The sequence below is a fragment of the Erythrolamprus reginae genome, chromosome 6, assembly GCF_031021105.1.
Source record: "Erythrolamprus reginae isolate rEryReg1 chromosome 6, rEryReg1.hap1, whole genome shotgun sequence".
In the NCBI taxonomy this organism is placed as follows: domain Eukaryota; kingdom Metazoa; phylum Chordata; class Lepidosauria; order Squamata; family Dipsadidae; genus Erythrolamprus; species Erythrolamprus reginae.
This window is the reverse complement of record NC_091955.1, coordinates 38977137-38991786: the sequence shown is the minus strand read 5'-3', so window position 1 is coordinate 38991786 and position 14650 is coordinate 38977137. Positions and strand designations below refer to the sequence as shown.

Below are 14650 nucleotides of genomic sequence, written 5' to 3'. Positions count from 1 at the left end.
CAGTATTTGAAATGTATTTGACTATTTCTGTCCCTATATATACACGTGGGACTTTGTTTACTGCAGGACACTCAAGTCTTTGCCTTGTTCTTTACTTTGAACTGTAAAATTAAGTTCATAAAGGCATTTGGCAAGGGTGGAGGAAGCTTCCATATTACTGAGGGCAAGCACTGATAGATGGTTTTCGTGTCTCTTTAGCAACCTAAAAGAGAAGAACAAGTAATTTATCAGGGTTTTATAGCATTCTTTATATTTTAGAGATTTATAGATAACAAAATGTCTAAACAATTTCTCAGCAAGATAAAAGTGCTCTAAAATGCTACATGCGCTTTCTCCTAACACTACATTTTCTTCAGAAAATTCCATACTCTGGGTTTTACAAATTAGAAAAACATTAGCAAACTCTGAACAGTCACTTTGCCTAATAAAGTTTCAATTCAAGTGCTTCTTCAAAGCTCCTTGATACTTGAGTAAACATGCTGCTTTGCTTGAGAAGAACTAAGATAAATCAATGTGATTTGGCCAATTCTTGATGTTTCTAATTGAAGTATTAAGCTAGTGTGCATTACAGTATAAAGTACTAATGCAGTGTTTTGACTTTGCTAATTCCTAATAAATTATCTTATTTGGATTTTCCCTACCTAAAATGTAGCGCTGAAAATAATAAAAATATGTTCAGGTACCATACCATATTTTTCGGAGTATAAGACGCACCGGAATATAAGACATACCTTAGTTTTTGGGGAGGAAAATAGGGAAAAGAATCTGCTTACCAGGTATTCATCTGGCTAGCGTCCTTAGTCTGGTCAGCTTCAGCACATTATTTTATCCCCTGGTTAAGGGCTTAATTTTTTTTTATTCTGAGAGAGTAACAATGAAAGAGCTTGCAAGCCAGTAAGAGCTGGGAACATCATTAACACCTGGAAAGAAACAGTCTGAGCAAGTAGAGCAATGGAAAAAACCCTGCAAAGACTTAGGGCTTGGAAAACATTATTCAATGAAAGAGCCTGTAAGGTAAGAGCTGAGAAGATCATTAGCAGCTAGTTAGGGCTGGGGCAAAAAAAAGCTACAGAGTATAAGATGCACCCTAATTATCAACCTCTTTTAGGGAGGAAAAATGTGTGTCTTATACATCGAAAAATACGGTATTTGAAAAATTTTCTGTTACAGGTACATGTTCAGTTCTCCTCCAGATTGCATGGATCTATCCATTCTTTAACAGATTCAGTTGTTTTTAGGAACTTAATTCTGAAAAAAACTGAAAACTGATTATAGTGTTCCAATCAAAACTGATTGTTCTGAGATTAAACATAGATTTTTCCATAAGAAATGAAGGGTACAAAACCAATTGAAAAATAGAGGTAAAATATGTCTTATATACCACCATTCAATATTTTTATGGAATCCACATTCATTCATCAGCCAGGTTATTGAGAAGGTGGTATTGCTCCAGCGGTTCTTGGATGAAGCCGATTATCTGGACACTCAACAGTCAGGATTCAGACCCGGTTACAGCATGGAAACTGCTTTGGTCGCACTGATGGATGATCTCTGGCAAGCCCGGGATAGGGGTTTATCCTCTATCCTGGTGCTTCTTGACCTCTCAGCGACTTTAAATAGGAGGAGGCACCATTTTACGGTGGTTCTCTTTCTACTTCTCTGGCTGGTCACAGTCGGTGTCAGCAGGGGGTCGGAAGTCAATCCCTAGGTCCCTCCCTTGTGGGGTCCCTCAGGGGTCAGTCTTTCCCTCCCTGCTGTTTAGTATCTACATGAAACCACTGGGTGAGATCATCCAAGGACACAGGGCGAGATATCATCAGTATGCTGAGGATACTCAGGTACAGATCTCCACCCCGTGAAGCAGTGGAACTAATGTGCCAGTGCCTGGAGGCTGTTAGGGTCTGGATGGGTGTTAACAGGCTCAAACTCAACCCTGATAAGATGGAGTCGCTGTGGGTTCTCCTCCCAAGGACATTTCCACCAGTCCGTCCATCACCCTGGGGGAGGCTTTTGATCCCCTCAGATAGGGTCCACAAGTTGGGCATCCTCCTCAATCCACAGCTGAATTTGGACCATCATTTTTCAGCTGTGGTGAGGGGGGCATTTGTCCAGGTCTGCCAAGTGCAACATTTGTGGCCCTATTTAGACAGAGAGTCCCTACTCACAGTCACTCATGCCCTTATCACCTTGAGATTCGACTATTGCAATGCTCTTTACATGGGGCTACATTTGAAGAGTGTTCGGAAACTACAAATCATACAAAATGCAGCCGCACAAGCGATCATGGGCCTTCCTAAGCATGCCCATGTTTCTCCAACACTCCGTGGACTGCATTGGTTACCAATTAGTTTCTGGACATAGAAACATAGAAGACTGACGGCAGAAAAAGACCTCATGGTCCATCTAGTCTGCCCTTATAATATTTACTGTTTTTTATCTTAGGATGGATATATGTTTATCCCAGGCATGTTTAAATTCAGTTACTGTGGATTTACCAACCACGTCTGCTGGAAGTTTGTTCCAAGGATCTACTACTCTTTCAGTGAAATAATATTTTCTCACGTTGCTTTTGATCTTTCCCCCAACTAACTTCAGATTGTGTCCCCTTGTTCTTGTGTTCACTTTCCTATTAAAAACACTTCCTTCCTGAACCTTATTTAGCCCTTTAACATATTTAAATGTTTCGATCATGTCCCCCCTTTTCCTTCTGTCCTCCAGAATATACAGATTGAGTTCATTAAGTCTTTCCTGATACGTTTTATGCTTAAGACCTTCCACCATTCTTGTAGCCCGTCTTTGGACCCGTTCAATTTTGTCAATATCTTTTTGTAGGTGAGGTCTCCAGAACTGAACACAGTATTCCAAATGTGGTCTCACCAGCGCTCTATATAAGGGGATCACAATCTCCCTCTTCCTGCTTGTTATACCTCTAGCTATGCAGCCAAGCATCCTACTTGCTTTTCCTACTGCCCGACCACACTGCTCACCCATTTTGAGGCTGTCAGAAATCACTACCCCTAAATCCTTATCTTCTGAAGTTTTTGCTAACACAGAACTGCCAATGCAATACTCAGATTGAGGATTCCTTTTCCCCAAGTGCATTATTTTACATTTGGAAACATTAAACTGCAATTTCCATTGCTTTGACCATTTATCTAGTAAAGCTAAATCATTTACCATATTACAGACCCCTCCAGGAATATCAACCCTATTGCACACTTTAGAGTCATCGGCAAATAGGCAAACCTTCCCTACCAAACCTTCCCCTATGTCACTCACAAACATATTAAAAAGAATAGGACCCAGAACAGACCCTTGTGGCACACCGCTTGTAACCTGTCTTTGCTCAGAATACTCGCCATTAACAATAACTCTCTGATGTCTATGCTTCAGCCAGCTTGAAATCCACTGAACTATCCAGGGATTAAGTCCAATCTTCACTAATTTATCTATCAGCTCCTTATGTGGAACCGTATCAAAGGCTTTGCTGAAGTCCAGATAGGCAATATCCACGGCATCACCTTCATCCAATACCTTTGTGACATAGTCAAAGAAATCGATGAGATTAGTCTGACATGATTTGCCTTCAGTAAAGCCATGCTGATTTGGGTCCAATAAGTTATTGTTTTTTAGGTACTGATTTATCCTCTTTTTGAGTAGAGTCTCCAACATTTTAACTATAACTGATGTCAAGCTAACTGGCCTATAGTTACCAGCTTCTTCTCTACTGCCCTTCTTGTGGATAGGCACAACACTGGCCATTCTCCAATCCTCAGGAACATCTCCTGTTAACAGGGATTGGTTAAACAAATCAGTCAGGGGGGTAGCAAGGACAGATGTGAGTTCTTTAAGAACTCTGGGGTGGATGCCATCTGGACCCATTGCCTTATTTATCTTTAATCGTTCAAGTTCTTCTAAGACATCGGCTTCTAAGATCACTGGAGCTGAATCCGTACAGCTGGAAGCAATGCTATATCCCTCTATAGTATTATTATGTAAGGTGTCTTTTGAGAAAACTGAACAGAAGTAGCTATTGAAATGGTCAGCGATCTCCTTATTCCCATCAATGCATGTATTATTCCCGGTACTAAGCTTCGTGATGCTGCAGTTTTTCTTCTTCCTATCACTAATATATCTGAAGAAGGTTTTATCCCCCTTCTTTACAGATTTGGCAATTTCTTCCTCTTTTGAGGCTTTAGCAGCATGTATTATCTGTTTCGCCTCCTTCTGTCTCATTTTATACACCTCTCTATCAGCTATACTTCCAGACTCTTTATACCTCCTATAGGCAGCCTTTTTTTCATTGACACAGTTCAAGGTGTTGGTAATGGAGCCTATGTGGCATTGGGCCAGATTACTTGCGGGACTGCTTTCTGTCGTATGAGTCCCAGTGACCGGTTAGATCCCACAGAGTCGGCCTTCTCCAAGTCCTGTCAACTAGACAATGTCATTTGGCGCGGCCAAGGGGAAGAGGCAAGGGGAAGAGCCCTCTGGAATCACTGCTCCCACCCTCCTTGCCTTCCACAAGAATCTTAAGACTCATTTATGTCACCAGGTTTGGGGTGATTAAATATTAGTCCCTGGCCAACAAATGATTGCATGGTTGTTGTTTGAATGGGTATTATTGATTTTTAATATAACCAGGGGTTTTAGATAGTTTATGTAGTTTTAATTAATTTGATTTAGCTTATTGTACATTATTGTTTCTTTTATATGTTGTAAGCCACCCCGAGTCCTCGGAGAGGGGTGGCATATAAATCCAATTAATAAATAATAAAATAAACAAATCTTTCTCTCATAGAAATATTGAAGATTGAGAGCAGAAAAAAACCTCATGATCCATCTAGTCTACCCTTATATTATTTCCTGTATTCTACCACATGCTTGTATTACCACATGCACTTTTAAAGTAATGCATTCACACATTCTTAAGCTACATTTGCTATTATAAGCGATGGGGTTGTAAATCATGACATCATGTGACCATATTGTTTAACTATAACAAACCTGGCAGTCCCTTCTGCTGAGGCGTTTTGTTAAGTGAGAATTTCATATGATTGTAAATTTGAGACTACCTACCAGTTTTCAACAAGCAAAAGTGCATGGCAAAACCAGTGGAAAGCTGCATGTGCCAGGAAGTTTGCAATCAGGCCAGCAGGTGGGTGAATGCTATGAAGTGTGCCTGGATGGGAAGGGGGTATTGTAGTATGATGTAAATGTGAGCAGGTGGTGCTTAGCATAGAAAGGGCTGCTGTGGTATGGTCAATGTGTAGCGGGGCAAGCATGTGTAATAGAGGCTAGGCAGATGTAGTTAATCAGACCAAATTCAGACCTTCCGTGCTGGCTTCCACATTTACTTTGTTTGTGGCAAGTCATCAGAAAAAGTCGCAAAATGATGATAATGAGATTGCGAGACACATAAATTGCATTGCCAAGCGCCCAAATTGTGATCATGTGATTGCAGGGGTGCTGAACTTTAAGGACTGATCATGTGCCATTTGTTCAGCATTACTGCAAATTCAAATAGTTGCTGAAAAAGTGATTGATAATTGACTATCAAGAGCCTTGGGGGAGCAGGGGTTAGAATGTAGTATTGCAGGCTAACTCTGCTCACACTGCCAGACAGGGCCGCCGATAGGCCGGTACTACTGGGAGTGGCATCAGGGGCCTGGCCAAATTGAAAAATGAGGGGGGCCCGGTTTTGCCAGCCGGCCTCCTGGCGCCTGCAGTAATTTGTGCCCAGTGAGCAGCTCGCCTCATCCGGGCCTGGGCCGGCACGAGTAGTTTGCTTTTGCACCCCAATTCCTTTTACAAGTCAATCATCCCAGTCGCTCAAAAAAAAAGCCATTTGCAAACGTTAGTTGCGCTTGTGTTAAATTTTGTTTCTTTCCTAAGCAGCCTTCTGTGTAAAAAAATCCATTTGGGAACGAGGCTTGGGCGGCTGGGCACTCGCCTCATCCGGGACAGCCGGCATGTGGATGTTTTGATTCTTAAATGTTTCGCTTTTTAAGATAATTTTAACTGAATTATTTCTATTAATTTGTGTTTTATATATTGTATTTTTATTGAAATGTTGTAATCCGCCCCGAGCCAACTAACAGACATATGCAACAAACACAGCATGACAATAATGGGGGACTTCAACTACCCAGACATCAACTGGAAAACTAACTCAGCACCAAGCGGAAAGTCTGCCAAATTTCTTTCCAGTCTAGCTGACAACTTTCTAACCCAGGAACCAGAGGGAATGCTATATTAGACCTAATACTAACAAACAGGGAAGAAACAATAGAGGGAACAGAAGAAGAAGGGAAACTGGGAGAGAGCGACCACGTCATCCTCAAATTCAACATAGTGCAATCACTAGCTACTATACCCAACACCACTACAGTCCCAGACTTCAGAAAAGCGGACTTTAACAAGCTCAGAGCGAACCTTGAACAATGCCCCTGGAACGAACTCTTAGAAGGAAAAACCACTCAGGAAGCCTGGGCGATCCTTAAAAACAGCATCATAGACGCCCAAAACAACGCAATCCCCATGAAAAGGAAAAACAGGAAAACCAAAACTAAACCCACATGGCTAAACAAAGCCCTCGCAGACGACATAAAAGGAAAAAAAAGCTAAGTACAAACAATGGAAAGAAGGACTCATAACCAAAGCGGAATATCAGCAAACAGCCAGTTCCTGCAAACAAAAAATAAAAACAGCAAAGGCACAATATGAACAACACCTTGCAGCGGAAGTCAAAGACAACAAAAAAAGATTCTTCCAACACATCAACAATAAGAAGAAAATCAAAGAAACAATCGTCACACTAAAAAACGAAGAGGGTAGAGAAATCACAGACAGCAATGACCAAGCACAGCTACTCAACGCCTACTTTGCATCAGTCTTCACACAAAAGGGAACCTCCCTCCAACCAATCTGCAATTTAACTGCAACAAACTGCCCCAGAACCGAACTCAACATAGACAAAAGCACAGTGAGGGACTACCTGAGGGAACTCAACGAATACAAATCACCAGGGCCAGATGGACTTCACCCCAAAGTCCTAAAAGAATTGGCAGACACCATAGCGGAACCACTCCTCCTCATCTACCAAATATCCTGGATCACTGGAGACCTACCGGAAGACTGGAAGCGAGCTGACGTAGTCCCCATCCACAAAAAAGGCAAAAAGACCGACCCAGGCAACTACAGACCAATCAGTCTGACTTCTATACCTGGAAAAATACTGGAGAAAATAATCAATAAACAACTTACCCACTTCCTAGAAACAAACAACATCATATCCAATAGCCAGCACGGATTCATCAGAAACAAATCATGCCAAACCAACCTCATATCATTTTTCAACACCATAACCAAGTCAGTTGACCAACGCAACTCAGTGGACCTCATATACTTGGACTTCAGTAAGGCTTTCGATAAAGTCGACCACAATCTCCTAATCCACAAACTAGAAAAAAATGGAGTAGATTACTACACATGTAGATGGATAAACAGTTGGCTGACCAACCGCACCCAACGAGTTGTCCTCAACGGCACCAAATCCACATGGAAAAAAGTAGACAGTGGAGTACCACAGGGCTCTGTCCCGGGTCCTGTACTCTTTAACATCTTCATCAACGACCTGGACGAGGGAATAAAAGGGGAACTAATAAAATTTGCAGATGACACCAAGCTGGCGGGGGTAGCCAACACCCTTGAGGACAGGCTCAGAGTACAAGAAGACCTAGACAGACTATCACAGTGGGTCCATACCAACAAAATGAGGTTCAACACCGACAAATGCAGAGTCCTCCACCTCGGCAAAAAGAACCCTAGACATACATACAGCCTGGGAGATACCCCACTCAGCAGTAGTGACTGCGAAAAAGATCTTGGAGTCTTGGTGGACAATCAACTAAACATGAGTCAGCAATGTGCAGCAGCAGCCAAAAAAGCCAACTCAATCCTAAGCTGCATCAACAGAGGAATACGCTCCAAGACCAGGGAAGTACTAATACCACTCTACTATGCCCTGGTCAGACCCCACCTGGAGTACTGCATCCAATTTTGGTCACCTCACTACAAAAAAGACATCGAAACTCTGGAGAAGGTGCAAAAAAGAGCAACCAAAATGATTAGGGGACTCGAAACCAAGACTTACGAAGAGAGATTGAGAGAACTGGGTATGGACAGCCTAGAAAAAAGAAGGTCTAGAGGGGACATGATAGCAGTTTACAGATACTTGAGGGGTTGCCACGGTGAGGAGGGGATCTCTTTATTCCCCAGGGCACCAGAGGGCCGGACAAGGAACAATGGTTGGAAGCTGACCAAGGAGAGATTCAACCTGGAAATAAGGAAGAACTTCCTGACGGTCAGAGCGATCAACCAATGGAACTGCCTGCCAGGGGAGGTGGTGAACTCCCCAACTCTGGACACCTTCAAGAGGAGATTGGACTTCCATTTGGCTGGGGTGCTGTAGGGTTTCCTGCTCAGGCAGGGGATTGGACTCGATGACCTAACGGTCCCTTTCAACTCTATTAATAAATAAATAAATAAATATGAGTCCAATGAGTAAATAAATAAAGAACCCATTGGGTTTGAAGGGCTGAAGAATCACCGGGATGCGAGGAGGCAGAAACGTGAAGCTCATTCTCGCCCCCGGCGCGGCCCTCCCGTCGAGCCCCGCCATTTCCTGCCTTCAGCTCTCAAGCAAGGCCGCGGCCAGGGCCGTGGGCATGTTCCGGCGTGACCCTTGTGCCTCGCGTGAGGAGGGAGCCAGGCGGACGAGGCGGAACGGGGGGGCAAAATGCCCACCCTCGTGCCGGAGGAGGCCACCCCTGCCGAGGCAGGAGCAATAGCCGGAGGTCGGAGAAACGCCAGGGCCCCGCCTCCCCTAGGACGGAGCGCGGCCGAGGCGCCGCAGGAGCCCTAAAGCGGCCCGCCGCCTTCGCCTCACCCATCGCCAGCAGAATCGCTCAGCTCCGGCGGGCCGACGCACACTCTCCCCATCTCCCTGCCAGCCCGCCCGGAACATTCAAAGTAAGAGCGAAGGTTTTTCTTACTTTGAATGTTCCGGGCGGGCTGGCAGCAGGGGGATGGGGAGAGCACGCGTCGGCCCGCGCGCCCGACATTGAATATCATTTTTGCCAGCCTCCGGAGAACGAGAGAGAGTGAGAGCGACGACAGAACAAGATAGAGAGAAAGAGTGTGAGAAAGAGAGAGAGAGAGAAATAGGGGGAGAGAAAGAGATAGCAAGAGAGAGAGAATGAGAGAAAGAGTGAGAGAAAGAAAACAAGAGAGAAAGAGTGTGAGAGAGAAAGCAAGAGAGAGCGAGAGGGAAAACAAGAGAGGGAAAGTGAGAAAAAGAGAGAGAGAGAAAGAGGGGGAGAGATAGAGAAAGAGAGAAAGAAAGAAAGAGATGAGAGAGGAAGGAAGAGAGTGAGAGGAAGAAAGCAAGATAGAGAAAGAAAGAGAGAGAGAGAAAGAAAGAGAGAGGAAGAAAGTAAGATAGACAAAGAGAGAGAGAAAGAAAGAAAGAGATGAGAGAGGAAGGGAGTGAGAGAGAAGAAAGCAAGATAGAGAAAGAGAGAGAGAAAGAAAGAGAGAGAGAGAGAGAGATGAGAGAGGAAGGAAGAGAATGAGAGAGAGGAAGAAAGCAAGAGAGAGAAAGAGAGAGAAAGAAAGAGATGAGAGGAAGGAAGAGAGTGAGAGAGAGGAAGAAAGCAAGATAGAGAAAGAGAGAAAGAAAGAGAGAGAGAGAGATGAGAGAGGAAGGAAGAGAATGAGAGAGAGGAAAAAAGCAAGGTAGAGAAAGAGAGAGAGAGAGAGAAAGGAAGAAAGCAAGATAGAGAAAGAGAGAGAGAAAGAGAGAGAGAGGAAGAAAGCAAGATAGAGAAAGAGAGAGAGAGAGAAAGAAAGATGAGAGAGGAAGGGAGTGAGAGAGAGGAAGAAAGCAAGATAGAGAAAGAGAGAGAGAGAAAGAGAGAGATGAGAGAGGAAGGAAGAGAGTGAGAGAGGAAGAAAGCAAGATAGAGAAAGAGAGAGAGATGAGAGAGGAAGGAAGAGAGTGAGAGAGAAGAAGAAAGCAAGAGAGAGAGAGAGAGAGAGGAAGGAAGAGAGAGAGAGATTAGAGAGGAAGGAAGAGAGTGAGAGAGAGGAAGAAAGCAAGAGAGAGAAAGAGAGAGAGAGAAAGAAAGAGATGAAAGAGGAAGGAAGAGAGTGAGAGAGAGGAAGAAAGCAAGATAGAGAGAGAGAAAGAAAGAAAGAGATGAGAGAGGAAGGAAGAGAGTGAGTGAGGAAGAAAGCAAGATGGAGAAAGAGAGAGAGAAGGAAAGAAAGAAAGATGAGAGAGGAAGGAAGAGAGTGAGAGAGAGGAAGAAAGCAAGAGATGAGAGAGGAAGGAAGAGAGTAAAAGAGAGGAAGAAAGAGAGAGAAGAGTCAAAGGAAGAGAGAGAAATGATAGAAAAAAGGGGAGAAAAAAAGAGAAATGAGAAAATGATTGAGGCAGAGAATGACAGAAAAGAGAGAGAGAGAGAGAGAGAAGTGACTCTTGATTTAAAGCATATGGTAAATCACCCAGCCCTCACCTGTCTTTATTAATAGTTTTGCTGGTTGTTTTAGCTTTAATAGTAATGGATTTTGGTTTTTTTAAATTATTAAATTCTTTTAATAAAAAAGAAGGGATTGATTGATTGATTGATTGATTGATTGATTATTTATTTATTTATTTCTATGCCGCCCAGTCCCAAGTTTTTCCTTATTTCCAGATTGCATTTCTTCTTGGTGAGGTTCCGCCCATTGCTTCTTGTACTATCTTCAGGTGGCATGGAGAATAAATAGATGCCATCTGCTCTGTGGCAGCCCTTTAAGGATTGGGAAACTACTATTATATTCCCCCTCAGTTTTCTATTTATTGAGCTAAACATACTCGTTCTCTTAGCCCTTGTTCATAGGATTTAGCCTCTAGGCCAGGGGGCCACATCAGGGCTGTGTTTGACCTCAGAGGGCCGGGGGAGGGCTTGCCCAGGGTGTGTGGCCATGGTGGCATGGCATGGGATTTGGGGGGCAGTAGTTTTAAAATGGCCAGGAGGGGGGGCAGACACTTAGGCTGTATGCGGTCCCAAAATTCCTGATGGCGGCCCTGCTGCCAGAAGTCCTATTCCTTCCATCCTGACCATTTTAATATTGATTCAGCCTTCCATCCTCCCAAGGTCAGTAAAATCAGGACCCAGATTGTTGGGGGAAATATACTGACTCTGTAAATTGCTTAGAGAACTCTTTGCAAACCATTATGAAACAGCAGATAAGACTTGCTATTCGATAATGACTTTTCATTCAGGGTATCAATTTTTGCTTTCTCTTGCCATTTTATTTCACTCTAATTTATTTTACCTTTCTTCCATATCTGTTTTTCCACTAAATACACCATTAAACAATAAAAAAAAGGTTTATCCTTCATATTTCATCATGAGCAGTAATTTATTAATTCTTCTTTCTTTTTTAAAATTTTCATTTTTCATTTTTCAATATACATATCAAAATAAACATCTTTAACAGTACTGTGTCATATACAGTAATACCTCATCTTACGAACTTAATTGGTTCCAGGAGGAGGTTTGTAAGGCGAAAAGTTCGTAAGACAAAACAATGTTTCCCAAAGGAAACAATGTAAAATCAATTAATGCGTGCAAGAAAAAAAAATTGCAAAAAAAAAAAGACACAGAGAAAGCCCATCCCCGCAGCCCCACCAACCTGCATTGCTTAGTCAATGGGACCCAGAGAAGGCCAACCATGTGAGATCTTTAAAAAAAATATTTTTATTGATTTTAAAAATGAAAAAATAAAAAATAATAGCATATGTACATTTCTAAACAGTTCATACTCTGTGTCGGTTACCTGTTAAATTGTCAATTCGACACATTATCTTAAATTGAACTCTATGCAGTGTACTTATATATTTATAACAAGCAAAGATAATCTTTGCTTTATAGCAATGAATAATTAAACATTGTTTTTATGTGTCTTTATATTTTTATACTGGGTTTTTTTGTTTAATTCTTTTTCTTTCTGTTTCTTTCTGTTTATGTACACTGATAATCTGTATTGTTAAAGTTAATTTTTGTTGCAGATCCATTCATGCCATTTTGCCCCATCTCATTGTTTTCTTTACTTTTCGTTCCTTTAATTGCATTCATCATTTGGTCCATTTCCACACATCTATATATTTTTTATATAATTAAATTTTCGGGTGGGATCTGATCTTTTGTCCACATTTGTGCAATAGATTCTTACCGCGAGAATTATAAGCGTCATGAGATATAACATTTTTAGGAGGTATTGTTTTTTTCCAAATTCCTAGAAACATACTTTCTGATGTAAACTTTATCTTTTCTTTTGTAATTTTTCTAAGCCATCTATGAGCATTTTTCCAAACATTTGAATTTTGGGGCAGAATCATATGTGAAAGAAAGTCCGTTTCTTACATTTCCAGTAGGGGTCATTCAGTTTCGGATAAATCTTTGCAAGTCTTGATGGGGGCATGTACCATCTTCTGCTGTGGCTTGACTTCAAGGCTCCAATCCTTCCCCACAGGGAGGCGGAACTGACTAGGTGGTTCCACCCCAGACAGATCCAAAAGGTTTTCAGAGGGCGCTTGGGGTTTTACCGGATTCACTCATACACAGCTCGGCGGAGTCTCTTGCTATGGCCTGGAACAGGGCGGCAATGGAGGCTCTTGACCGAATTGCGCCCTTGCGACCTCTCTGTAGCACTAGATCCCGAAGAGCTCCTTGGTTCACTGAAGAGCTCTGGGTGTTGAAACGCCAGAAGAGACGTCTAGAGAAGCGATGGAGGAAGAATAAATCCGAATCCGATCGAATAGTTGTAAGAGCTCATATTAAGACTTACAAAGTGGTGCTCAAGGCAGCAAGATGCACATATCATGCCGCCTTGATCGCATAAGCGGAATCCTGCCTGGCTGCTCTGTTTCAGGTGAGCCACTCCCTTCTTAATGGGGGGGGGGCTGGGGAGCCCTTGTAGAGCAGTGCCAAGGACTTTAACTTGTTTTTCACTCTATAAAGTCGCTCAGATCCGGACAGACCTTGACTTCGATTGGATAGCAGTGTCGACTGACAACGAGTCAGTCGAGGTGACTGGGGCCCGTCCTTGTCCATCTGTCTGGGAGGAGTTTGACCTGGTGACACCTGATGAAGTGGACAAGGCCATTGGAGCTGTGAGTTCCGCCAACTGTTTGCTGGATCTGTGTCCCTCTTGGCTGCAGCAGAGAGGTGACACGGAGCTGGGTCCAGGAGATTGTCAACGCTTCCTTAGGGAGGCTCCTTCCTGGCTCCCTACAAGGAGGCACTCGTGCGCCCCCTCTTCAAGAAGCCTTCCCTGGACCCAGCCGTACTTAATAACTATCGTCCAATCTCTAGCCTTCCCTTTATGGGGAAGGTTGTCGAGAAGGTGGTGTCGCTCCAGCTCCAGCGGTCCTTGGAAGAAACCGATTATCTAGGCCCTCAACAGTCAGGATTCAGGCCCAGCTACAGCATGGAAATTGCTTTGGTCGCGCTAATGGATGATCTCTGGTGGGCCCGGGACAGGGGTTTATCCTGTATGCTGATGATACCCAGTTATACATCTCTACTCCATGTCCAGTTGGTGAAGCAGTGGAAGTGATGTGCCGGTGCCTGGAGGCTGTTAGGGTCTGGATGGGTGTCAACAGGCTCAAACTCAACCCTGACAAGACAGAGTGGCTGAGGATTTTGCCTCCCAAGGACAATTCCATCTGTCCGTCCATTACCCGGGGGGGGAATTATTGACCCCCTCGGAGAGGTTTCGCAACTTGGGCGTCCTCCTCGATCCACAGTTGACATTGGAACATCATCTTTCAGTTGTGGCGAGGAGATATAATTGCCCAGGTTCGCCTGGTGCACCAGTTGCGGCCCTATTTGGACAGGGAGTCACTGCTCACAGTCACTTATGCCCTCATCACCTCGAGTTTGACTACTGCAATGCTCTCTACATGGGGCTACCTCTGAAAAGTGTTCGGAAACTTCAGATCGTGCAGAATGCGTCTGTGATAGCAATCATGGGTATGCCCATGTCATCAACACTGCACTGGCTGCCAATCAGTTTCCGGTCACAATTCAAAGTGTTGGTTATGACCTATAAAGCCCTACATGGCATTGGACCAGAATACCTCCGGGACCGCCTTCTGCCGCACGAATATCAGCGGCCGATTAGGTCCCACAGAGTTGGCCTTCTCCGGGTCCTGTCGACTAAACAATGGTCGCTGCCGGGGCCCAGGGAAAGAGCCTTCTCTGTGGCGACCCCAGCCCTCTGGAATCAACTCCCTCCAGAGATTCAAACAGCCCCCACCCTTCTCGCCTTCCGTAAAATGCTGAAGACCCACCTTTGTCACCAGGCGTGCAGATAATTACCACCCCCCATTTTGTTATGTTTTTCACCTTATTGTATGATGGACTGGATTGAATGTGTATGATTGTGTAGTTAGGGATTTTATTATGTTATCAATGTTTTTAATTGGTTTAATTTTTTTACTATTGGATTTGTAATGCATTGTATCACTGTTATGTTGTGAGCCGCCCCGAGTCTTCAGACAGGGGCGGCATACAAATCTAATAAATAATAATAA

At 43.5% G+C, this 14650-nt stretch overlaps 1 protein-coding gene across 5 annotated transcripts in view; it reads right to left on the bottom strand.

Annotated features, from left to right (window-relative positions):
• Positions 1–14650, bottom strand: part of ARID2 (AT-rich interaction domain 2) — a 453518-nt gene that overhangs the window by 1353 nt on the left and 437515 nt on the right. For all 5 annotated transcript variants that reach the window (XM_070755575.1, XM_070755576.1, XM_070755577.1 and 2 more), the window contains one exon: positions 1–202. This exon is cut by the window's left edge and continues 1353 nt beyond it. In XM_070755575.1, coding sequence (XP_070611676.1) covers positions 58–202 — 145 coding nt within the window. In that variant the 3' untranslated portion in view covers positions 1–57. The remainder of the gene's footprint in view (positions 203–14650) is intronic.